Source organism: Pseudochaenichthys georgianus, chromosome 19 (assembly GCF_902827115.2).
Source record: "Pseudochaenichthys georgianus chromosome 19, fPseGeo1.2, whole genome shotgun sequence".
Taxonomy (NCBI): Eukaryota; Metazoa; Chordata; class Actinopteri; order Perciformes; family Channichthyidae; genus Pseudochaenichthys; species Pseudochaenichthys georgianus.
The window spans coordinates 4,242,374-4,270,231 of NC_047521.1; the positions used below are offsets into that span (position 1 = coordinate 4,242,374).

The 27,858-nt window shown below is 41.8% G+C and overlaps 1 protein-coding gene across 4 annotated transcripts in view; it reads left to right on the plus strand.

Moving 5' to 3' along the window:
• rbfox3a (RNA binding fox-1 homolog 3a) overlaps positions 1-27,858 on the plus strand; it is a 960,486-nt gene that overhangs the window by 929,481 nt on the left and 3,147 nt on the right. For 3 of the 4 annotated variants that reach the window (XM_034107791.2, XM_034107792.2, XM_034107793.2), the window contains exons 12-15: positions 3,160-3,289; positions 4,285-4,324; positions 4,502-4,566; positions 15,667-15,745. In XM_034107791.2, the coding sequence (XP_033963682.1) occupies positions 3,160-3,289; positions 4,285-4,324; positions 4,502-4,566; positions 15,667-15,745 (314 nt within the window). The remainder of the gene's footprint in view (positions 1-3,159; positions 3,290-4,284; positions 4,325-4,501; positions 4,567-15,666; positions 15,746-27,858) is intronic. The other variant, XM_034107794.2, reaches the window with a different exon arrangement.

Below are 27,858 nucleotides of genomic sequence, written 5' to 3' on the forward strand. Positions count from 1 at the left end.
AGATGGATGAGGGAGAGGCAGACGGAGCGGTGCTGTCCCTGAGCACTTACAGTGGAGCATGTTGTGTTTCTCTCTCCTGCCGCAGACAGACAGGCAGGGCTCTCATCCATAACGGAGCCTCTCAGAGGTGTGGAGGTGCTGGGAGGTGGGGCAGTACACTTGGAGTTAACAGGACTCCTTTAAGGCATCTGTTTGAGTTCACAGCCCACAGGTTCCACTGGAAGACGCTGCCCTTATTGTCTGCTATGTTTCAGTATGTTTCCTGACTGTATGGTCCGATGCTTCATTCATGTTGACCGTGGAGCGGTTTCAACAGCGAGCTAGTTATCCATAGAGTCTGTGGACAGACTGATGCTAACCCATAGCATGCCTTTGCCAGTTTAGCTTGAAATGATGTATACATGCATAGTATTGATGTGATCTGTTTGAACTCCTGATCGCGTGTTGCTATCAAACAAGTGATGAACTTCACCATGCTAAGTGAAGAGCTTCATGGACAGGGAAGTGGATCACCTTCACAGTTAACACTTAACACACTTGGCATGATTGTAACAAGATATTCATATCAGGCACATACATTAAAAATGTCTTCATGTGACCTCTGTCCATGTTAGATTATGAATGTTAGCAGGACAAAATGAGGAGGAGGATTTTCAGAATGTTTAACATCAAATCTAGCAGTTGAGTGTTTAAGCAGACTGCAGACGGTTAAAATACATTATTATTATTATTATTATTGTATTCAATAAATAGCAAGTCAACCAGGGGCCTGTACTACGAAGCTGGTTCAACCTAACCTGGATATGTTTGAGTTAGCCGGTTGGCCTAATCCAAAACATACGCGCTCTCGCTAAACTGTCCTACGACGCTGGTTATCAAGTGGATCGCTCAAGCCAGCCGTGTCCTCTCTAGTTAGGTGCGCGTTCACATGAAAGGGGTGGTATCTGGAGCATTCGACCAATCACAAACATGGAGAAGCGTACTGACAGCGCAGCGTCATACTTCCTGAATGAAAAGTGAACTTTAATATTAGACATATGAAGAAGTTAAACTTTAAACATCCATGACTTAAACACTTGATCAGGATCAAAGCCACATAGCTGCACCTGCAAGGTGAATACAGCTGGGAACAGAACACGTGTTTGAATGCGTACATTAACAGGTTTATGATATCACTGCCCGTCTAAAACACAATCTGACTTTAATTACATTTGTCTCGAGTGTTTCGTCAACTTAATGTGTTGCTTAAAATAATACTTCTGCATACAGTCTGTGACACTGTGAGTGTTGCACGGCCAGATACGGCTCAGCTGACTCAGATCAGGAGATATGTGATACATTATGAAGTGATATGCCGCGGACTGTACTTAATGTACTCTGATCCGGTTACTTATGTTGTGGCAGCTATTTAAGTGCTTTCTTAACGCTAATGTTATAATAGTCAGATTGCTCTGAAGATGGAGGTGATATTCTATTAATGTTCACGTTCACACAGTCGGTGATTTCTGCCGGCCGTCTTTCCTGCGACGGCAGCTTTTCTGTATTTCCTTTCTCCTGTAATATGACTTGATCGCTTTAAACTCCGCACACTGAGCTCTGATTGGTCAGCAGGCAGTGCTTTCACTGAGTTGAGCTCTTAGCCTGCAACCTAACCTGGTCCCGACCAGGTTAGCCGCTAAGCATAAGTTACCATGGAGATCTAGCCTGCTAAAAAGAGAACCAGCTTCGGATGACCGGAAAGCCGGAGTTTTCCCTGAAGTTAGCCGCTAAGAGAAAATCCTGCTTCGCAGTATACCCCCCAGGTGTTACATTTTGGGTATATGTTCTATTAAAAGTATTTTTTCTATGTTATCATTTATCTTGAATTATACTAAAAAATAATCCTAATTGTGAAAGAGGGACTTGCACTCATGGCCATGGTGATTTAAAATCGTGTGTGTGTGTGTGTGTGTGTGTGTGTGTGTGTGTGTGTGTGTGTGTGTGTGTGTGTGTGTGTGTGTGTGTGTGTGTGTGTGTGTGTGTGTGTGTGTGTGTGTGTGTGTGTGTGTGCGTGCGTGCGTGCGTGCGTGCGTGCGTGCGTGCGTGTGTGTGTGTGTGTGATGAAGGATGGCCTCAGGCTGAATCTGCCTCTCCACACAATAAGGCCATCTGCTTTGTGTCCCTGCTGCCAAACTCTGAGCCGACCTCCACCTGCTCTCTGTTCCTCTTTACTGCCAGCTCACCTCCTTATCCCCCCTCCATCACTCCTAGTCCTGTATCCTTCTTTCCTATATCATGTTAAGTTGTTCTTGTCTGAAGATCGATATTCAAATGTGCAATACCAAATGTGATTGAGCGTTTTAATGAAAACCAGACTTTTTCTGATCATTAAAGAACTTTTCTTCATGACATAGAAACACAATCAATCTTTACATTTGTAATTCTTGTCGTGTCAAAATGATCTTCCAGGTTATTATGTAAATGTAAATGTGTGTGTGAGCTACATTATTGATTAAACTAAGACCATTACATTTTTAAAAATGCTTTGAGTCCTCCAACATTTACCTGCAAGGCACAAGAGTGGGAATATGCTTTCTATGTGTTATCTAGAAAGACATGGGAAACCGTCTCTACACACAGTAACAGTTTAGAGTGGTCAGTCATTCTTCTGAGTAACATATTTGATTTTAGAGTGACTGCACAATCAAATTCAATATTATGTCTAAAACTGCTATTTAATAACGCATTGTCCCCAGGCATTATAATGAGACTGTGACCCGGACAGTTTCACTCCAAACCATGCAGCATCCCCTTAGTGTGCATCAGACCACACACACAGAGGGAGGACGTGCTATATAGAGCAGTCTAAGTGTGTGTTGCCCTTTAGAAAGATATACATGTGAGGGACAGTTCTTCTTTTCCTGTATACATTTTATTGAAAATAGTGATCTGGAACCTTCCAAAACCACTCCAGACGTACCTTTTAAAAAAAATACTTATCTACTTTTACTTGGAATTAACGACCTTTGAAATTTGAAAACTTCCCATTTCTACATCAACTTAAGTCCTTCTTCCACCTCTGACGGCCATATTCTTTACATGTTGTGTGACTCTATGCATGAACATGATGTAACTTAGTATACAAAGTAACACATTGTGTGTGTTGTGTGTGTCTCTCAGTGACAGGGTTCCCGTACCCCAGCACAGGAGCCGTGGCCTACAGAGGTGCCCATTTGAGAGGGAGGGGTCGCGCCATCTACAACACATTCCGTGCTGCACCCCCTCCTCCACCCATCCCTGCCTATGGAGCGTGAGTGACTGCTCACACACACACACACACACACACACACACACACACACACACACACACACACACACACACACACACACACCTTGAACACTACAACAACACACATAATTAAATAAACAGTGTATGAAACGTCTCCAAGACTGAAAACATGCTGCTGCAAAAATGGAATTGGAGTTACTCAAACACATAAGCCAACACACACACACACACACACACACACACACACACACACACACACACACACACACACACACACACACACACACACACACACACACACACACACGCACACACACACACACACACACAGTAACAGAAGAGTGGTGAGAGGGGAAACAAAAAGGCTGCCTTCTAATAGAGCGGGAAATTGCTGTTTGATTCTAGAATGGCCACATTTGTGTCTCTTTTTTCTAATGTGTGGTTTTTCATTCGGCTGTGAGTGGACTGCTGCGACCTGCTCGGCACGCTCCAGTGGGCACGCTGCAGGGTGGGCGAGAGACCTAGTGAGATGAGAGGGTCAGACATGAAGAGGAGGAGCATGCTGCGTTAGATGAGAGGAAGAGGGGGGGGAAAGGCAGGAGGGTGAGGGTAGAGTAATGGATGAATGGTGCTGTTTGACCACATGGAGTCATTAATTGTGCTGATAATACATATGTTTTTTTATTTTATTCAGCCGTTTGTGTTTGAGACTAAATCACATGTTTCTTTAGGGTTAATGTTAGTGGTTAAGGATAATTCATTGATTAAAGAAATGTGTTGTGCTGCTTGGTTTCCATGTGATCCAGCTTCAAAGTGAGCGAGAGTGGTAGTTTCCGTCTAGAAGGCGTAGTCAGAAACGACCTTCTCATACCGTTGCTACATCGATGTCTCCGGCATTTCTCTGAAAAGAAGAAATATTCCAAACTCAAAGCGTGCACAAAGAAATGGCAGATTGCTCAGAAACGACGTTGAGTGCAGCGCTCCTTACTTCAATGCCTTACGTCTTCTGTCCACAGTGTGGTCTACCAGGATGGCTTTTATGGTGCAGAAATATATGTAAGTAAAAGAATTTTATAAGCATTTTTATTAATTCTTCACAAAGTTATTCACTATAACAAAACTGTTTGGTACCGAGTGTCAACATATGCTTTACCTTGTCGTATGTGCGCCTTCACTTTGGTGGATGTCATGCTTCTGATTCAAGGTGGTACTGAATCTATTGTCTGTCCTCAGGGCGGGTATGCAGCGTACAGATATGCCCAGCCAGCTGGTACTGCTGCAGCTGCGTACAGTGACAGGTATGTTGGCTGTTTACTTCTGAGTGTCACTAAAAAGTAGTGTTTACATCTTCATAATAGTAACTAGTTGCATTTCAGCATTACTGTTGAGGGTATCCCTTACCTCAGCTGCCTCAACACCCACCAGGAATGTATTGATCGGTGGATGGTCAGTTTAAAAACCTGCTCACGCACTAAAAGAAGGGAAACCCGACATTGAATGTTGTGACGTCTTGTAGAGAAACAATAGAGAATGAAAACTGTAAATGTTGTGTGTTAATAGCAGCAGTAGCTTCTTTAGATGTCATCTCTTTTTGAATGCAGTTTGATCGAATAGAAGCAGGTATAACACATATCATAGTCTGGTGCCAGAATGAGTCCTGAAACCACACAGTTAGTGTAAGGGAAACTTCTGCAGCGATGCAGAGTCAGGACTCAGGGAGACACGAGGAGAGCTGGAGCTTTGATGTCAAACACTGGTGTTTTATTACAAGTATCGGCCGGAGAAACTCACATCACAAGTGACTGCACTGGTGGGTTGCCATGGCAATTCTGACCAGCCTCTCTCTCTCTCGATACACCTTTTAACTAGTTTACAGAGAGTTCATCAACAGCTGGGAGTATCTAGGAGTAAAGAGATGTTTGCATTATGTTATACATACAGGGACGTGCACAGGTACGGGCTAATGTTGCCCGGGCAACGGCCCGTTTGGCATTTTTGGCTGACCTGCCCCTCTGGAGAGAGCGAGAGTTTCTTTTTCTTCTTTCTGTTGTGGCCGAATCAGCATGATGAGCCCACAATTAGTATGGTAGCGTCTCGCTCGGAAGCACACTTTGTCAGCGCTGCCATCTGCCGGTGCGTTAAGACCACCTCAGTGTCGGATTTTGGAAACTTGATTTTGAGTTGTCTCCTCATGGCAGTAACAGTTAGAGTATAGGCGACAACCCAGGGGACTTTACTTCCTCTTGGTACCGTCGGTTATTTACAAAAAAAACACCTAAATATAGCGTAGGCCTACTTGTTATTGTGCTTCTGTCTTCCTGTGTCTTCTCATCTGTAAACTCCCTGAACGGGTCGCTCGCTCTCTTCTCTTGATCGCCCTCTCACGGGTGAACAGTTCAATGTCCCGCTTCATTGTAGGATTTCTGCCATGTCTCTACCACTTTAGTTTGATCTCTGTTATTAAGTTATAATACTAAATAAATAAGTAATTAGATTAATTAGACCGTCACTGCGCTCATAAAGAATGATAAGAATAAGAATAATGCGTATTGAACTGGTTTCATTCATTAGTAAGTTTATTTAAGGTAATTAGTTAGAGGCCCTATTTTATCAGCATGTCTGCACAGCGGTTACAAAGGTCAAACTACATTAGAACAGAATTGTCCCCATTTTGTCTTTAATAGTTACTAACATTAGATATTTTAATGAGATATGGACCGCAAAACATTTTTTAAATCAAGTCACCGAATGCAAGTAGTTGCCTTATCTTATTTTGTTATGAGATGTGAATACTGTTCAATTTAGTTGATGTAATAATCGTTTGGTTTCTTTTACATTAAAAACAAGTTACAATTTTCAAAAGGTCTCGTGTTTTTTTTCGAGGGGAGGCCCTTTTTCCAGTTTAGAGCAATAGCCCCTCCAAATGTCTGTGCACGTCCCATACATATATATATATTAGGGCTGTCAAATGATTAACATTTTTAATCAGATTAATCACAGCTTAAAAATTAATTAATCATGATTAATCACCATTCGAACTATGTCCAAAATATGCCATTTCTTTATGTATATTGTTGTGGGAATGGAAAGATAAATGAAAGAAGGCGGATATATCCATTTAACATACAGTATCTATGTTTATTATAAAAATGTTCTGCATGTCAAAATGAAAGACAACCCACACACCTATCAATCATCAAACCGTGGGGTCTTAATTCATTACGTGTTGATTTCTATCAACGGGGGAGTACTTCAGGAAAGTCGACAGAGGGGGGGGGCTAGTGGAGTACTTGGTGACCACAGAGTGTGAACGTTGTGATCAGCTGTTTTAGCGCAGTTCTCCAGTGAAGGGGGGAGTCTCCCTCCGCAGCCGGTTGGCGTAGTTTTGGCACAGTTCCGTTGTACAGACCGACGTTAACAGCAGCCCTGTCTGTGCACACGGAGACCGACTCTGTCGTCCGGTGATCGAACCGCCTTCTGGAAAAGCTTCACAAGTACGTCGGTACGCAAATGCACTTTGTGACACAAGTGACGGTACACATTTCAGATTACGCACATAACCTGCGTACCAGTTATGTGCACCCCTGTACCAGAGCCATATCATTACTATTATATGGCTCTGCCCTGTACTACAGCAAGAGTATTCTCCGTCGGGACTTCCTGCAACAACACCACTATATTATCTTGATTCTGATTGGCCAGAAGACATTATCAAAGATGTTCTATTGAGAAGACGATCACTACGTGATAAAAGTTTTCAAAACCGTTTCTGGTCTTCGGTATTTCCAGACAAGTGGCTACTGAAATCAATCTTACTAACTGCTGTCTGTGCAATTCACTCCGCGCGAGTTGACAGACTTTATTTTGCTTACTTTAACATCATTTTGCATGGTGGGGCTAAGCCATTTATTGGTATGGGTGTAGCCTACCCCAGCGCTGCCACTGGTGGGATCAACCTGATCTCACCAGAATGCGTGACTCCACCACGACTCCTTAACACCACATTGCGTGGTGGAGTCACGCATTCATTAGATAATGATCATGTCCCCTGTATTGTATTACGAGCGTCCATTCCCATTGGATAACGGAGGATTTTTCACCCGGAAGTAAGTATTCTCTTTACTGTCGATTGATTTTACAGTGATATCTGCACTACTCATCGACTAAAAAACACCAGATTATCCTTGTTGATTACACAACATTGATTGGTTTGAATTGTGTACAATGCTTTTGTATTTTTCCCCTTCGATTCGGAGAAACGAATATTTTTTCGGAGTTTTTGGATGGCAGAAGACACTACACTACCCAGAATCCTCAGCTATCGTTTGGGACTACACCATGTGCTTAGCTTGACAAAAACCGATCAGTCCTCAAGCTCTGTGATTGGATGTTGGAGTGGCAGTGCGCAAAGTTTACACGGAGCGTCAAAAAGCACCTTGAAATGGAATGAAACCCATCGACGGCAGACTATTCAAAACAGGAATCGAACGTGTCCTATCCCCCCCCCCTTAGGTCGCAGGGTCCTCCAACAGTGCAACACAATAAAACAGATACACAGACAAAAAAGTGAAATAGTGCAATAAGAGTCTATATACAAGTGATTGGAATATATATATTTTTTTATTTAACAAGATAAAAGCATTGAGATACAATCTCATTTTCAATGCTGACCTGGCCAAGAAGGCAGCAACGTTACACATAACACATAACACGCACATATAAAAGAGAACATAACTAAGAAAACAAAAGACAAAAAAGCAGTCACTACATTGTGAATATGATATATTAGATAAATAATTTCTAAGTAGCAGCCAGATGAATGTTATGGATGTTGTTTCTAAGTTCAGGTGTTTAATAGTCTTATGGCCCGGGGGATGAAGCTGTCCCTGAGTCTGGTGGTTTTAGTCCGGATGCTGCGGTACCGCCTGCCAGACGGCAGCAGACAGAACAGTTTGTGGCTGGGGTGTTGGGGTCTTTTATAATCCTGAGGGCTTTCTTTAAGGTTAATGTGGTGTTTTTACTCCACTACATGTATTTTAGTTACTTTACAGATTCTGATTAATGATGTGAAATATAAACAACCCTTAAATCAGACTGTAGTTACACCTGAGTGAAATTCAGTGAAGGTGATTGTCAAGTGCCAACAATCAGGCGAGATATTTGATAGTTGGTGCTTGAGAAGACTACATATTTATCTGCAGATCCGTTTAAAGCATATTCATTACTCGTTATTCTCTAATAGTTCATTAAAGACTGTATATAATTGCTATTTTGCACATCCCTTTCAAGATTTCAAGATTTTCTAAGGTTTATTGACATAATTATCATTTACACAACTACGGTGTAGTTATGCAATGAATGCAAAACTTGGGTCACAGGTTCCTCAACAGTGCATTACAAGACATCTATCAATATGTGTGTACCTCCACCATTAAACTGTCATATTCTGCACATTTCTTATTCTATCTGACATCTTATAAATAAATATGTATAATATCGGTTAAAATAAGTGCTTCAACATAGTTAACATTGCAGGAAAGTTGATTGTCAAGTTCCAAAACAAACCATGCAATATATTAGATGTTAATATCTGTAGATAGATACCCCCAAAGCTTTTTTCTTATTTAAAAGAAGACCTTAGCCTAAAGTATTCTTTAATGTTTAAATAAAGCCTTATTAGTTTGTCTGTTTTGCACATCCTCCTATCAGGCACTAAACTGTTTTATTGTAGATATTATTTACAGTATCTTCTTGATATTTTCTATTCTATATTTATATCATTGACCTTCTACTTCCCCACTATTTTGTATGTACTCTTAATATTTAAATGTTTTCATCAAATATAAACACATTCAAAGTGCTTTACAAAAATGAAAGACATTAAGAAAAAGGCATTTTAAACAGTCGTTAAAAGCAACACAATCTTCCTGCATTGCAATTACTCTAAACGTGTAATAACGTTCTTTAACCAGTAGGTGGTTTGGGTTAAAAAGCTGTCAAGTTTACAGTGTTAACAAAATAAAATATACTGCTGTTTTTGGTTTAGTTTACGACAGATATATTTTGTTCTTGTTTTGATATTTGTAACACAAAAGCGATGGAAAAAACCCATAGCAACACAGAAAAGATGGCCTTAACATGACCCAGTCGTCTAGTAGTTAATAAAAAACAATAATATCAAAACAGATTATTACTACTAACTTTATTGTGAAATTAAAACAGAACGGTAAAAGAATAGTTTCCGGTCTATTCTGAGCCCGATCTCTGTAGATAAATAAAGAACTATGACAGATGTGTAATATTTAATGCAGCCAAACCATTTATTACAATGCATTCATGTGATGACTTTCAAAGAGTAAAGCAAGCACTGCTGAATAAAGTATGATTTTCTCTTTTACGAAACCTTTTTGTTTCATATGGAATGCAGTTGGAGGTCAACCAATCACGCTTGAGGACTGATCACGGGGTTTGTCAAGCTAAGCACATGGTGTAGTCCCAAACGATAGCTGAGGATTCTGGGTAGTGTAGTGTTTCTCCGAATTGAAGGGGGAAAATAACCAATTTAAATTTAAACCAATCAATGTTGTGTAATTAACAAGGATAATCTGGTGTGTTTGAGTTGATGAGTAGTGCAGATATCACTGTAAAATCAATCGACAGTAAGGAGAATTCTTACTTCCGGGTGTAAAATTCTCCGCTATCCAATGGGAATGGACGCTCGTAATACAATAAAGGGGAAATGATCATTATCTTTTAAATAACGTTAACTAAAGGGAACAATCTATTTGACACAGCTGAAGCTCTGGCCTTCCTTAACTAATTTAATAAAATTAACAGTTGCATTACACACAATGCACTGTTTTTTGAGAATAAAAATTCGTAACTAATGTAATTTTTACATTCTGACGAAACATTTAAATTATTATGAAGACAAATAAAATAAAAGAAGCCTCCCGTGAGTTACTACAAGCTATAAAGTAGATTTTAAAAACGTTGTATAGAATAAAAGCTCACTGCAGGACGTTGTAGAAATGCGTGTGTGCACCACGACAAAGGAGCCTCATTCACTTTACATTGGGTTGTTTGCGTGGTGCCGACACGTAAATGTAGCAGAATGCGTGACTCCACCACGCAATGCGGTGTTAAGGAGTCGTGGTGGAGTCACGCATTCTGGTGAGATCAGGTTGGGTGGGATGTATGGGGCGGGCCATTCTGCACGTGTTAAATGCGTTAAATATTAATTAATTCAAAAAATTAATTACCGCCGTTAACGCGATAATTTTGACAGCATTCATATATATACAACATGATAACAATACATTAGTGAATACCCCACTGGTGAACATCTTTTTTTCTTTTTGCCGTTTTGAAAGAATTATATCCTATTTTGGAGAAAGTACTCTCCCAACATGAGACATGACGAACCATGAGTGACATAACTGTACGGAGAATTGCCAAACTGGCCATTGCAGCAACAAATAATTCAAAAACATTGTTAGTCGTGTAAACAGCACACAGCACAAAGAAAAGTGACGGAAAGCACGGAGAAAGGGCCCACAGTGAAGTCCAGGAGTTCACTTTGTTATGATCCCACACCCACTGAGCCAAAGAACAAGTGAGAGCTGCTGCAGCTAATGCAAGCTCAAAGACAACCATAGTGGTCCTTGTGGGTGCTCCCCAGTCGGCAGCTAGGGAGTACCCATGACAGGTTGGTCATATAAACGCCTATTTTCATTCTGTACATTACATGTCAATAAGCTGATGTTTTTCAATACACCACAGACATGCCCACCAGAGAAATGTGGGTATCTTGACCACGGACATGTTGACTTCAGTGGCTTGAACCACTGACCCTCTCATTGGTAGATGCCCATGTACCTCCTGAGCCACAGCCGCCTGTAAACAGCCCAGTACCCTCCCTACGGAGCCTCACCTGTAGAACAGTACTCAGGGAACTTGATCCACTCCACCTTTGGATTATCATTCCCCTCAGAGCTAAATGTTTCTCCCTCACCTCTGATCGCTGACAGAGGGTCCAATCCAGCCTGCGGGATGACTTTGCAAAGTGTAACATTTACAGAGAAGACATAAGCTGCAATTTACACAACTTTGATGTATTTTGTATGTATGCATTTTATAAATGAACAAGGCAGGGGGATAACTTCTTCCTTAATAGTTCACACTTGAATGTGTATGCTGGTGTGTCAGTTCAATGTCAAATCATTTCTACATCTTGACAAGCTGTTTGGATCATAAAGTGAAATACTACATTGTTCGCTTTCAGATAACAGTGACTTCATATGTAGATACACTGCGATATGTAAGTTGTAATGATAAACCGAGGCATTGACATGGCACAGATTAAGAAATGTCAGGTTTTTTATAACGTTTTGTAAAAAGATAGTTCATTAAATGTGAACATTTTCAGAATGTACTTTTTTGCACTAAAAGAAAGGGAACAACTTGGAATTGTTGTTATTTATATGTTATCATGCTCTGATTGTAACGGTCCTGCCCTCTTGAGATCAGATGTGGCTGTATGTGGCCCCTGAGCTAAACTGAGTTCGAGACCCCTGTTCTAGTGTGTGTGCCGTCTAGATGTGTGCGTATGCTTGGAGAGCTAATCTTAGGGAGATTGAGCATGTCAGACCTGATAAGAAACAGCCACAGCGGTCGCCTGTAGGCCTCCGATAATGTACGATTTATCAGAGGCAAGGGGCAAGCGATGTGCTCGGGAGGATTATGAACGCAGCGGGCAAGAGGTGAGAGGGCACGTCTCACAGCAAGACCTATTTAATTCCCTTTCTTTCCTCCTCTCACACATTCCCTCCTTCTCACTCTTCCCGTTATGCATACGTCGTTGTGGCTGGTGTTTAGTATAACTCTCCCCGCTGTGTCTCTCTCATTCTTTTTTTTATAAGCCCTCCTGAATTAAAGGGAAGCCCAGGTGGAGTTCAGAGCAGAGGGGGTGGAGGTGGGGGAGTTATATTTATTGGGGGATAAGAGAGGTGTGGTAGGGAGTGCCTCTATACTGCCCCTTTAGACACGCACAGGCTACCACTGTCTACATGTAAAGGTACGAGGAAGCAGAAAAGGCAACCAGGACTGACCATCACCATCAAGTTATTAATCTTCCATCATGTCAATCAAACATACGAAATACTATTCCAGGTACTGGGAAACAAGCAACTGCTTTTACCTTTTTGACTTTTCATGGTATGGATAACATCCTAGAAATGTAAACTGAAACCCTTAAATAAAAGTGTCTCCATGGGTGTGGGTGTTAAAGGTCAATACTAGTGATATGTGTTCACACCAGGAAGAAGTGATCGTGCTAAAGTTGGCTAGCATAGTGGTTTGACAGTGGCACCATTTTAAAATGAAATAAATACATGTATATAAGCATACGTTTAAGTTTAAAAATGGCAATAAAGGTCCTTGTAGCCACAGGGACAAAGCGCCTGAGGCTCAGGAATGAGGCAGGAGGTTTTCCACAGCAAAGGGACCCTCACATGCTGAAGTGATGGTGAAGCATCGATGCAATCCTTGTCGAGCCAAACACTCCTGAAGCCATCAAAAGAAATGTAGCTGATGGAAACGTTGTCGGAACAATCCGGAAGCCATTGATGGATACGTTGTTGTCAGATATATCCTGTGATGTTTCCATAAAGCAAAATAAACTACATTCCAGATATTTCGTCTGAGCTAACCCCGTTAGCTCCTCCATTATTAGCTTACGTTGCCCATGACGACAGGGCGAAGACACAGAATATATCTCCTTTTCTCGATACATTTGGTCCCAGCTTTCCTCTTCGTCTCTTTGGTTTATCCCTGATTTCAGTGTGGATAGCCGATGTTCCCACCACCATTAGCACAATCGCTACAAATCGCTACATAGCAACAAATAGTACTAGCTTTGAACACTCACACCCATGGAGACAGTGTTTTTTGGGGGGGTTTCAATTTCTATGATTTTATCCATACTTTGAAAAGTCAAACATAATAGCAGTCCCTGAATATGTCATTGTTCTATGACTTCTAAGCAGCTTTATGGACATGTGTTTGTGTTTATTTAGGGAAATATGTTGTACTATTTCCACAGAAAGAGTGAGTTGCACTGATTGAACAGATTGAACCTAGACTAATCCAGAAATGATAGCAACTGATCATTGATGGAAATATATTTTTCAGCCGTTAACTTTCTTCCTTCCTCCTTCCATCCTTCCCTTGGTTCTCCCTCTGTAACACATGGCGGTGCATCCCCGCAGCCTCTTATCTTTGCCCTCCAGACCTACGTTGGCTTCCCTTTTTCTTTTAGAGGAGAATAAACAAACCAGACAGGAATAGAGGAATATAAATAAAGCAGTCTGGTGGCATCAGAGAAGGAGGGATGGAGAGTTGGAATGAGAAAAAGAGAGGGACATGGAGGATTAGTTCCAAGCCAGTGCTGGTGAAAAGACTGGAAATAAGCCCCAAGAGACAAAAAGAGAGACGAATGCGGAGACGGCAGTTAGAGGGGAGGAAGAGGTGAAGAAGAAGGTGGCACAAGGGGAAAAGGTGTGGGACACCAACGGAGAGAAGAACTGGCTCTCACCATAATGATGTTCTTCTTTTTTTGTCCCCTACCTTTCCCTTCAAAGATATTTCCGTCTTCACGAACCCATATATGTTTCCCCAATCCCAAAGGATAATCTTTCTAATTGTTCTCCTTGTTCATAATCTTATTGCTCCCCCCCGTTCAGCCATCTATCTGCCCAATTCTTTTTTCTTATCTTTCTCTTATTCGGGCTGATGTTACTTTTATCGCAATCCCTCCCCATCATCTGGAAGATAAAACCTTTTTCTCATCAATTGAAACGGGTAAAACAAATCATTGCAATCACACACTCTCACCTTTACAACGTACATTTATAGGGAGACATCGATTGCATTTCCATCCAATAGGCTTGTTCTTAGCGTGAGTGAGAGGAGGAAATGATTATAGATCTCTCCTCCGGACCCCAGTTAAAATCGACGACCTAATACCTTATGTGTCTCATGCATACTCATTGTGGCCGGTTGGCACTCCCTATCCATTATCAGGCCTATTCCATCAAAGCCAACATGCACAAGGTTTATGTCTGGTGGTTGGAGTTGGGGAAAGGGGAAACAATTAACAGAGTATTTCCCAACTGATTAAATTCTGCTTTGATTTGTACTGGTTCAAATAATCTATATAGTTTTATGTTTGGGGCATAAGTCAAAATGTCACTCTGATCATAAATCTGCTGCTCTAACTAACTCCATAGCTGCCAAGCTGTCTGTATCTGTTGGGAGTTATTCACATCATTAAATAAAGTTATGGATAACATTTAGATCTCTACATTTAAAGGGGGCCTGTTCTGCTCATGTTCAGGTGTATATCAGTATGTAGTGTCTCTACATGTCTCCATGCTTTCATGTTCAAAAAGCTCTTTATTTGTCTCATACTGCCTGTGCTGCAGCACCTCTTTTCACCCTCTGTCTGAAACCAGAGTCCAGTCTGCTCTGATTGGTTAGCTGGCTGGCTCTGTTGTGATTGGTCAACAGCTTAGAGATGTCCCGCCCCTTAGCCTATCAAGTTCAATGTATTGGAGCGCTAGCCAATAGAAGTGCATAGTGATGTCACCATGTTACGGAAGTAAACAAAGGAGTCCAATGGAGGCGTTTCAAGCAGGGGGGGGGGGACTCAGGTATGTTAGCCTAGCAGATCATTCACATGCACACAAACCTAAAGAACACACTACAGGAAGAGAAAACCCCAAAAGCATAATAGGGCCCCTTTAAAGTTTTAAAATACAATTCAAACTAATTGTGTTTTGAATGTAAACCCTCCACCTGGAACCACACTTAGAACTGTATCACCACATATCATTGGTGTTGGATGCATTGATATATAACCTGTATACATTTGTTTTAACGTTCAGATTCCTTGGTGCACCATTCTTTATACAAATACCGTATGTACGATGTTACAGAAGTCTGCTGTTTGCTGCTGTGGTTACCTTAAGGATACTTAAAGGTTACAAGAAACCGACAAGATGTAAAGACAGCAGAGAGTCAGGGGTGCTGGAGGAGCCCACAACCCAAATCTGCCCCACGGCCCTGTTTCAAGCTGATCCACCCATGCCTTCGTATTGTAGCAAATGGACTTTGAGACAAGACAGGGGGCAGGGCGTTGTTGTGTGTGTGTTGCCCAGTTTCTAACATGTTGCCCCTTTCTGAGTGAGTTATTCCAGTCACACATTGTGCAATTCCCATACAGACAATGAAGTGAAATATATCCGTGAATGGTGATTATTTATTTGTCTGTCAAACATCACAAAGCGTATAACTAATTCTCACGGTGAACCCTTTTCTGCATGTGTTCTTCTTTGTAGTTACGGCAGAGTCTATGCAACAGCAGACCCATACCACCATGCGATTGGTCCTGCAGCTACCTACAGTGTGGGGACTATGGTGAGTGTTCCTGTTGCTTAGCTGCTGACCGTCTGACTAATGTGCAGTACTGAATGTGGTGAGATGGACTGGAGCAGCATCCAGTACCTTGCAAATGGATGTTTCACTTTACAGGAGACACATTTTACATGACAACAAAATGTCCTGGTCCATATATGTGAGCTACTGAACTAAATGAACTGCTAATTGTAAATTAATAACTTAAATCAGATCATCTGCTAACGCTATTATACTGTAGGCTTTGTTTCTCCTATGTGTTGTCTCCTCTGAGAGACCCATTTTAATAATGTTTAATGTGAATCTTTGCCACTTCAGTGAATGTTATTCTCAAACTCCCCCTCCAATCTGATTGGCTGTAAGCTACCTGCTTGAAATCCAATTGAGACTGAGAGTTCCTCCCAAAACAGATACAAAAACAGTCTCTTCAAACGTTGCAAAGGGAGATGGGTTGAATAGTTAATGTTTGTGTTTAGCTAGCTTTGCAGCTAACATCAAAGATGAAAATTGAAAGTACAATTTGTTTTATTTCGTGGGTGTGTGTAGGGATTTCCTCCAAAGATTAACGACCATCCAGTAAATGCTTCGACGTGCCACGGGAGATTAAAGTAGGAGAGAGAGATGGATCACAAGTGAAGGGAAACAGGGGAAAGAGAGGGAGAATGAGAGTTCTTGGTAGCAAACCAATTGCATCTGAAGCTGCTGCTTGGTGCAGAATGTTGGACGGATGAGATAAGGCTTGATGCTAAGTGCTGACGTGCTTGTGAGGATGGAAGTGGAAAGCCCTACCATCTCCCCCATGTGTAACCGAAACACCCCCCCCCCAGAGCAGCTGCTAGCTGAAAGCCTTCATTAATTACCACATTCTTTCCTCCTCATTTACTTCATTTAAAAAGTGGCCTCTGTTTTCCTCCTTATTACATTTGATTCTTTTTTCTCTTCAAATGACTCCTCCCCTTTTCGCCCTCCTCCTATAGCCAATCTTCTCACTATTAATGTGTTCCTAATATTCAATGTATCTTAAACTTTTTGATGGGCACATTGTGAACTGTAGCCTCAAACGAAACCTTATGAGACCAAATCAGGTGTCAGGTCTAGTTGTGGTTCTAAGGGAGAATGATGGGATGGATGAGTACGCTATTGTTCCCCATCACCATCTTGCCTTGTGTGTGAACATCCTCTACATAAAGGGAACAAAGTTGTTGCTATGTATAGAGTTTCAGATGTATGCAGGATTCAACATTATGATAGGATGGAGTTGCCTGACTCCTGTGGAAGTATGTAAGGAATGTGGTTGCAGGCTTAGTGGGCACGGCGGAGTTATAAGTCCTGGAGTGGGTGTCGGTGATGCTACGGATGGGTGTGATTTAACCATACTTGCCAACCCTCACGATTTTTGCGGGAGACTCCCGATTTCATTGCCCTCTCCCGGTTTCCTCCCGGGTCATATTTCTCCCGATTTCTGACAAAATCAGATTTACTCAGGACTGTTTCCACTCGGACTTTAATACAGCTACACCATTGTTTGGTTTCCATGGTAGCGCGTCTCTGTAGCAGCGCGCACCACTGAAAGTCTGAGAGGGTGAGGAAGATTGTTGTCACAGAAAACTGAACAAGAATCGACAACACGACCCTCTGCTCACAGGTCCAGCCCACACGCATGCTCCATCAAGGACTGTGCTACAGGCCGCAATAAGCATGTTAATGCTCCGGCGATGATCCACCCCCCCCCCCCCGTGGTGGTTTTGAAATGCTCCCGATTTCTGTGGTCTCAAGGTTGGCAAGTGTGGATTTAACGCAGTGGATTTGATAAAAGGCTATTGTTGATATGAATGCGGTGGCAGGAATCTTTCACACAGTGTTATCAAGGGTCAATTCTAAACTTCACAAGTTCGGTCCAATGTCGACATTTGTTTTCAACGCACAAAGTGGTGTGTTGTTTTTGTAGGGAGATGGCGAGTCAAATCGAGCTCTCAGAGTCTGATGTCCCTTCAGTGAGATAGAATCGTAACGCTCACCTTACATTTCATGTTAACCATAATCTTTTGCTAACCTTAGCCTCACTAAGTCTGCTCGAGTCTCGAGGCTCAAAGTTACATCGACTGATAAAGAAACAAAAAGATGTTCCCATGCAACAAAACTGCATTGACGATTACACATTGAGGATATGTTGCTCTTGATATATCACACATGTTCCAGTGCAGACTCTGTGTCAGTGCCTGTCAGAGTGGGTGGATTTGTCAAACTAATATTTAGCATAATAAACATACATATGTTTAATCAGATCAGCATCCGTTTAACCAAACCAAGTCATGTTGTGCCAATTCAGAACATTAACGTGTTCAAAAGAAATACTTGGGTTACCTTGACACGTTTTTGAGAATGCAGTTTTGTTGAATGGAAACATTATTCACGTTATTATTGAAACGTGAGTTCAAATCCCGCCTGGAACACCACCACTAGTGAGTAAGGCCCTTAGCCCTCAGCTCCTCCAGGGAGAATGTCCCTGTAAGTCGCTTTGGATAAAAGCATCAGCTAAATGTAATGTAATGTAATGTATTGTAATAATAACACACCTGCATCTCTTGAAATCTTTATTTTCTAACTGTCAAATCGACAATGTTATGACAATATTTAACATGAGTATAATGCTAGACATGTGGGGTACTATTTTAATAGTACCTTTTCATCGTACCTGGATATTGTGGATCGTAGGATATTTTAGTTTTGCGTATTGGATGTTGTCGTTGAATATGATCTGAGGTTGGAAGAATCGTGTCCCAGACACAGCTGTACTCACAGTGAAGCCAGGACGGTTTGAATGCAAAGGGTTGAGAGCATTGTTTCCGTAATGATTTGGTTGTGGATTCGCTGGGAGCTCGTTGTGTGGCAATGTGTGGCAGGCTTAATGCCAAGCAGCAGCTTTAGGGTCGCTAATGTTTCATTCAAACATTATTAGAATGGCAGAAAAGCTGAACGTTTTGCAGACGCCACCGTCAGAAAGTACTACTTTCAACATCTAGCTTGTAATGTTTCCTTGCCAATGTATTAATTAAACAAAAAACGATTGGAAAAAGGGAGGAACGTTTCTTTGGAGGAAAGAGAGAAGTTCATTTGTAATAATAGTATTACAAAGGTTCTACATTGAATACTGATTGGAGCTTTTTCATCTTTGATGTTGCAGGCTAGCCTTTACAGAGGAGGCTGCAGTCGCTTCACTCCCTACTAGAAAGAGAGACACGCCCCATTTGCTCTCCCGCAAAACAGACACTCAAAAAACAGCAACAAATGAAAGGCCTAAACGGTCATCTTCACTCTCTTCATGGAAACAAAAAAATGCTTCCAAGTGACAAATGGGACCATGAGCTGCAGACCACTCTCAAGCTGCTTCCCTGTTTTCAGAGTGTCTCGTTGTCATCTATTGATGTAATGTAAAGAACATTTTGTTACCCTTTTGTTTTGACTTGAATGTATTTGCATTGACATTTCTGTATAGTGTTAATGTAGACAAACTGTAGTCCCGCTCCTTCTCGCTCTTTGGACCACAACTCTCTGAGGGGTGGCTTTGTGTGCTTCTTCTAATGCCATCCTATTTCCCTACCTTCATTGTTTCCATAACTCATTTCCCCACATAGTTTGCCCGCTCAGAGCTTTATCGTGAACCCGGAAGTGTTGAGCACCTCTACATGTCATGTTAGAAATGTAAAGTACAGGTCCCCAGCACGTAGAAACCGCCGAATGCTAACATGTATATGTTAAGCAATTTGCACAATTGGCATAAGTTGCCTTAATTAGCATTAATTAGCATTATAGCCAATGTGGACAATAGTTACAAATGGCTTGGCCGATTTGGAACATTTTTGAGGGGCTACTGAGGATGCTTGATGCCATTTTTACATTTTCAGAATCAACATTGGCGGTTTTAACCAGAAAGTGAAGTGGCCATATTTGTACTGATGATGGACTGATTTTGATACATTTTGGGTCGATTTGAAAGTTTTAGGGGATCATTTGGATTGGACAGATTGCTTATCTATTTAAAAGTAAATTGTCAACAGTAGAGGTAATCAATTTAATTTTGAGCTCTTTATATCCAATGGTCGCAACACTAATGGATTCTGCATCCTCAATAACCCCCAAAGCCACTCCGAAATTGTCCAAATCTGCCAAGCCATTTTGTAAATATGGTCCATGTGGGCTATAACGCTAATGAATGCTAGTTAACTCAACGTATGCTACTTGTGCAAATTGCTCAACATTATGCAAGTTGTCATCCGGCAGTTTCCATGTGCTGGGGACCCGTACTGTACATGTCTGGGTTCACAGTGATGGCAACTAGAATTATATACATTACAATGTTCAGCAATTCCAGTTTGGACAACACATGGTACATTGGATTCATTAAATAAATGATACAGCCATTCCACCCCTTAGAGAACTGGCTCAATGGAGCTGATGTTCAGCCTCACCCAATGGGACTCACACCTAATGGTGAAACTGCTACCAGGAAGTGATGCATGTTATAACCTCGAAGGTGAGAGGAGGAGCGTGATGTATTACCGAATCTGAATGCATGAGGAAGTGATGTATCGCAGGGTGTGATGCAAGAGCTATGGCAGCCATTGTCAGAATAGGCAGCCGTGGAGCCCATTGATCGTTGGCATAGTGCCAGAGGCAGGAGGTATCCCATTACTGCTGAAAAGCTTTATTCTTTCCTCACTCTCATCACGTCCAGCACACACCAAGCAGTAATCCTATATTTGATCTATACCCATACATGGAGGAATACTGATACATAGTTCTGACTCCAAAGTGAGCAGATGGAAGACTGAGAATTTAGTTTTACAAAGACATCTCATGATCATTGTGTGCAGAACAATATAAAGTATACTAAAGGATGTCGCTAACACGTTTACCAGGCTAACTTGTTAGCCATAGCAATACACAAACACCCACAAAACAGAGATACACAATATTATTAATTTGTCATTTGTGTCCACCTCGTGACAAAAGTCAGCCTTTCCCGCTCCTTTTAGCTCTGGTTTGGTCTACAATAGGCTGATGACTGAATTGCATTTTGTTTCACCCTATTTTCCAGTTAGCTACTTTCTTGGCATCACATTTCAAATCAAATGTCTTGGGATAGCTAATAATAACTTTTGAACACAGTGATATCCAACGTTAGTGAAAATCTAAACGTGTCACACCCTAATTCAAATTAAAACAATTTCATTCTTGCAATTCAATCACTTTGACCGATTAAATTCAGCAGATTCTGATTCAGATACAATACTTTTTACCATGTTACTATTACGATCACCTTCTCAACATGTTTACCAGATCATGAAGTATCTCTGAAAACTAAGCACATGTTGAGTATGGAGCAGATACATCTTCATTGTCTACTGTTCGATTAGAGGCACAAGTTAAAGGAAACATAAGTTATCGGGCGTCTATATTGATATAAGTTTTCTTTTTATATAAATATTAAGTAAGCTTTAAACATGTCTTTGGATTTGTTTATTGTTAGCATTGACGGTGGATTACTGTAGGAGCTTCACTGGAGGTTATTGTTTTGGTATAGACGGCCGAAATGGAGACAGGTGTAGATCCAGGGAGGAAACCGTGCCGTGTCTCCGTATCCAATCCTCCCTGTCTCAGTCATCTGGCTTTGCTCTGAGGAGACAGACGTGTGATGTTCTCCTTCACACATTCAGGCCATCCCTTTGGGCGCAAAGAGAAACAAGGATATATAGATCCCACAATGAAAGCAATACAAAATATTACAAGCACAAAACATTAGAAACACACAATGGAGCGTAAATCAAAATGTGTTATATAGTTTCAGCTACAGTCTGGAATAGTCACTAAAAACCAAACTGGTTTAAACTAGTATGTAGGAGTACTAGTTCATTGTTTTAGTCATTTCAGTACAATCTTAGAAATAGAATACAACAACATGTCCTGCTGTTATTCACATGGCACAAAGACACATCGCTAATGACAGGGATTTTAAGAATTACAAAATAAGATAACAAAGGGGGAAAGGATGAGAAGCCCAGTGTTGGAAGTGTAACATAAGACAATGTAAACATTAAATAAGTAGCTTGATAAACACCAGAAAACGCCAATTTCTTGACCAACTGAACACATAGATATTGAGTTATGGATGTTCTGCACTTGGGGCTCGCTTTTTAATCATTAAAACAAATTAGAATTCCATGAATGTACAATGACCTGCAAGTCCTTCAGCCCTTTCTCATGCATGGAACACAAGTACAGTGTTCATCTGAATTAGATACATGTGCCAAATGCATGCAAGAGGAAATGATCTTGTATTGAAATTCACAGCCTGCATGTTTCAAATATAATAGGACAGGCCCCAGAGCTGCCCGAGACAAAGCGGTGTTAATTCATTTAAATAATTTCAAAGATATGTAAACGGAAGTCTGCTTAACAACCTATTATGCCGTGCCACAATGAACCAGAAAGTCCTACGTTTACCTTTAAAAGCATGAAACATACACGTAAACCAACATTGTGCTATCATTAGATAACTATCAGCAGTGTCATGTTTACATCACTCACCAAAGTGTTACTGTTATGGCAAATAAGACAAAGTTTAGATAAGAATACATGCATTGGTTTTGTCATGTATCCACTTCAGGAATTGACACATATGCTAGTGCACAGGGATACAGCTCCTTCAGTTTGCTGAGAGGAAATGTGGGTATGAATCATTAACCTGAAGCTGAATCAGTCGCATATATTAGCAAACGAATGGTCTGGTCCCAACATGCACGAATGGTCTGGTCCCAACATGCACTCACTGAAATGCTGAGGAGACATATGCTAAGAGCAACCTTCCCTTATTCGCCCAAGCATTCAGCTACCCACCAATCTCACTCACTCTCACACAGCCACACACACACACACACACACACACACACACACACACACACACACACACACACACACTTCCCCACCAGTAAATAGCATCTGGGCCTGCTGTGTCTGATGGGATCGTAAAGAGGGGAGTCAGTAGCGCAGGAAGAAAGAGAAGAAGCAACCGAGGCAATTTACCCCGCAGATTAGAGATAAGAGAGTTCAGTCAATAAGCACTGATCTCATTTGAAGATATACCAGTCTGACTAGACTCTCTCTCTCTCTCACACACACACACACACACACACACACACACACACGTGAGCATTCACACTAGTTGGTCTATTGCTATCACTGGTGTGTGTCTGCAGACTGTCTTTTCTTCGGTTCTCTTGCTGTTCACTAGGATAAGGCCATTGTAAATATTTCCCCCTGTCTTACCATAAGTCTTTTTTTGTACTACTGTTTCTTAAAACAAGCACACTGTACAACTGGCTACTACAAATTACAATTAATGCTACATTCTATGTTTATGTTTGCCACAATCCTTCCCTCTTATTGTAGTGTGCCATAAACTATTACTTACACGTCAATGAGCCACACGTTTGCATCGTTCCTTCATTATTATACACGATATAGTTCATATTTACCAAATCCAATGTCAAAAGAAAACAGTCCTGCTGCCCTGAATATTCACAACTAGATCGCACCACATCTGGATTATTCTGCCACTGAAAATAGTAGCCAACAAATATTCTATTTCCTTGTGTTTTAGTAACATCTGTTAATAAATACTTTAGGAAATTACCAAACCTGGTTGTTCTATTTATGTTTGAGTCACTTTTAGGAAATACATTTACAGAAACAACCAACGCTGGTGGCCCGGAGGTTTAGAGAAGTCACACTGTATTTTGGTTCTGTCTGATTTGAATATATTATGATATATGCATTACTAAAATGACTAGGGATGCACGATATTGGTTTTTTGAAACCGATACCGATAACTTCCTGCTTCTCAAGACCGATACCGATAATTTAAAAAAAATTAACGCCACTAATTATTTTAACGCATGTGTATTTTTTTTCCCTCGGCCGCCCCGTAGTTTCAGAGCGCATCGAGTTTAAAATACCATCTACAAGCTGATGCTGACAGCCCCGCTGCCGCCCGCTTGTGGCAGACCACACTTCCACGCTCACCGGCAGGCACCGACTGGCCATCGGGAGGACCAGGAGGGTGTGTGTACGTGTGGTCCGAGCGAGCGAGAGAGAGACCTTACGTGCATTGTTGTTGTTAGCATCTGGTGCTAGCTAGCTGCGCTAACGGATATAAGGAGCTGTTTAAATGAAAACAGAGGAGCGACATTTCGCCACAACTGCGCCGAGCACTTGACTTTATGCAGGAAGCCAGACAGTGGGACATTGTACGAAAAGCACACTCAGCACGGATACATGAACATGATTGCAGCGTCCAGGCAGCTCCGGTTCGAGCATATGCCTTGAGTTGCACATAGCTCCAACGCGCGCGAGCGCGCACACACACACACACACACACTTTATATTGTGTTATTGTCTTCGTACGCTTTTAACACACCATCGTAGCGATGGCGATGTTTCAGGTGACTGATCAGGTTCGAAGTATTAGGGAGCGCTGGATTTGTGAAGAGCTCCCCTCTTCCTAAACCACTAATACCACAGTACTGGTAAAACGGGAGGAGCCGAGTGAAAAACAAGCGCCCCTCATCCCAATCCACCCACACCGCAGTATATTTTTCTTTTTTTTACCCAAAAAAAATATTGTATATTATCGGGGCTATTAATACTGGTATCGGGTTTATCGGGATGACGTCATAATTCCTAAGATAATTACCGTGCATCCCTAAAAATGATATAAAACACATAATAAAGGTCCTGCGGAAAAGCTTAAAACTTAACCAAGTGTGCTTCATTGTTCATTTTACATTCAAAGCTGATTCACTCCTATCCACATAACATGCTTTACGTATTCTATAGAGTGGAATGTACTTTCAGTGGTGATGGGATACTGCTTTTCCTAATCATTAATGTAAATAAAGATGTTTTTCTTTGATCCATTGCTCTTCCATGCACTTTGCTATTTTAAATGTATGTTTGTATTAAGGCTCTGAATGTCATTTCCCATTTGTGCATCACAAAAGACGTGTAATAGCATAGTATGTATTGTTGTTATTAGGTTATTACGTAAAGAAGAAGAAAATATATTTCAAAAGAGAAAAAGCATATGATATTATGATTAGGTGTTAGACTTTGTCACTGTTTTGGTTGCAATGAAAGGCCTTTCTGTGCGTCTGTGGTCATACTGTGTGAGTCTATAGCAATGTGTCCTGAACGACCTCTGCATCTCCTGCTTTGGGGCAAGACACGTTATTTCTTTATCTGCTGCCCTTCTGTTTGTTTGATCTGGTTTCAGTTGGGGAAATGGAAAGCACAAATTGAAACGACTGTCAGTCTGTTTCTGGGTTTTATGACATCTCTAAAACACCAAGTCTGTGCTGAGGGATAAAGCAGCCGGCCAAAAAAACGATTCAAGTGTGCCATTAATGTGGAACAAAGATAGGGGGTGAGTGTCAATAAAGTGAGACAGGTTTCTCTTTTCCCTTTATCCTCACGGAAAAATTGCCTTCAGAAATAATAGCTAACCTCAAATGATTCTATATGATTTCCAGCTTCTGTTGGCATGATCCACAGAGCAAGAGCGTACTCTTCTCTCGTGTTGGTTTTCTTACGGGTTTTACAAGGTGTTCACCTGTTAACGTGTATTAAGGCAGCGACTACAGTCATGTGATTAAGATGCAGCGTGTGTCCCCATCCACATACTACATAGTTACATCTATATGTAGCTTTCTCCCTCCTCAACCCGGACATATAAGGGGTGGACAATATCACTGCACCTATAAGGACTTCCCAGAGAGCTATCAGTCATGAGCACCTTAGTGAGCAGTAGTATATGCCAGAAGTCTAAAGACCCACGGAGCATGCTTCTGCACATACAGAAGATGAACCTGCGTTAGGGTCATTCTGAGAAATGTGATACCTGGACCCTACCCCACATTTCAAACCTTCCTGGAACAACTGATAAGCTAGTTTAGAGCAAAGGACTGTTTAATCCGTGGTGCTGCGTGTGCTTCTTCTCCGAATGGTGTGAATGGTATTTGCTGAGAAATGTAATATATTTCAGTTTGAAACAATCACGCAAAGACTATTTTAAACCTTAAGAAGTTAAATGTTGACACTGAATAGTAGAGTGATATACAAAATGTGTTGGTGCCCCGTGCGAGCCCAAACTTTTATTACCAAACTTTTGTTACGTAACGTCCATAGTAACATCACAAGTATTTCACTTCTGGAACAAATGTAGGCTTTTTATTTTAAACCTAACCAAAATATTTCCGTTAACCTAACCAACTACTTTAGGGTAATTAAGTTGTCATCATCAGGGGCAGTTGGGTATTAGCTAGCATCACACACACCAAGCTTCACGCAACTGTGAGTCAAATAGTAAAGGAAACACAATGGAACCTTCAGTCTAACGTGTGGCTGCTTCAAAGATTTGTAAAGACATGATTCATCTGGCAATGACTATTTTCAGTGGAACACCTGGAACTACCAGGATGGAGGAGAAGATAAGTGTTCGCCCTGAACAGAAGACTGCACTGAGCGATGAAGACAAAAGGCATTTTGAACATGCTTTTGTTGAAAACCACCCCAAGTACGTCATTTACGGAACTGGCTTCAAGCGGTTAAAGACAGATTACACCCCTCCCTACTACATGACAAGTTATTTTGTCCACTGCCTTCTATATATGTATGTTCAGTGTTGATTGCTTGTGTGTGATCCATTCAGAGCACCTCTACAGTCAGTGTGGGTTGTACATGGCTCCAGTAGAGAGCCAGACACACTTTCCTCTGGGGGATTGTAGGTGACAGAGCCCAAGTCCACAGACTCACCCCCTGATCTCACCGGGAGCGTCTGCGCCGCGCTGCGCCGCGACTTCCTCCTGCGTCATAACCCACCAGGCGCGTTTCAAAACGTTGCGGAAGCGGAGCGTCGTGTGTGCAGCCTCGCAGTTGTTGGATGAACGTTCCACTTCCTGCCTGCGCTGCGCGCATCAAAAATAGGATTCATCCTATATTTTAGAAATTCCTTGCGGCCAGGAGCTTCTGAGACGCTTCGAGCCGCGGCGCAGCGGGTCTGGTGGAATAGCACCCATTGGCTAGAGTGGCCGCGATCGCTAAAAACGCTGCAGCGCAGCGCATACGCTCCTGGTGGGATAGGGGGTTATGAACCGGGCAGACTTCTACTATCAAAGGAGCCACAGGGGAGCCACTTTAAAAGCCACATCTTTTTTATAAAGAGGTAGGACTCATCACAGATGTGAGGAGGTACAGATGTGAGGAGGTACAGATGTGAGGAGGTACAGATGTGAGGAGGTACAGATGTGAGGAGGTACAGATGTGAGGAGGTACAGATGTGAGAAGGTACAGATGTGAGGAGGTACAGATGTGAGGAGGTACAGATGCGAGGAGGTACATATATGAAAAGGTACAGATGTGAGGAGGTACAGATGTGAGAAGGTACAGATGTGAGAAGGTACAGATGTGAGGAGGTACAGATGCGAGGAGGTACATATATGAAAAGGTACAGATGTGAGGAGGTACAGATGTGAGGGGGTACAGATGTGAGGAGGTACAGATGTGAGGAGGTACAGATGTGAGGAGGTACAGATGTGAGAAGGTACAGATGTGAGGAGGTACAGATGTGAGGAGGTACAGATGTGAGGAGGTACAGATGTGATGAGGTACAGATGTGAGGAGGTACATATATGAAAAGGTACAGATGTGAGGAGGTACAGATGTGAGGAGGTACAGATGCGAGGAGGTACAGATGCGATGGGGTACATATGTGAGGGGGTACAGATGTGAGGAGGTACAGATGTGAGGAGGTACAGATGTGAGGGGGTACAGATGTGAGGAGGTACAGATGTGAGGAGGTACAGATGTGAGGGGGTACAGATGTGAGGGGGTACAGATGTGAGGAGGTACAGATGTGAGGAGGTACAGATGTGAGGAGGTACAGATGTGAGGGGGTACAGATGTGAGGGGGTACAGATGTGAGGGGGTACAGATGTGAGGAGGTACATATATGAAAAGGTACAGATGTGAGGAGGTACAGATGTGAGGAGGTACAGATGTGA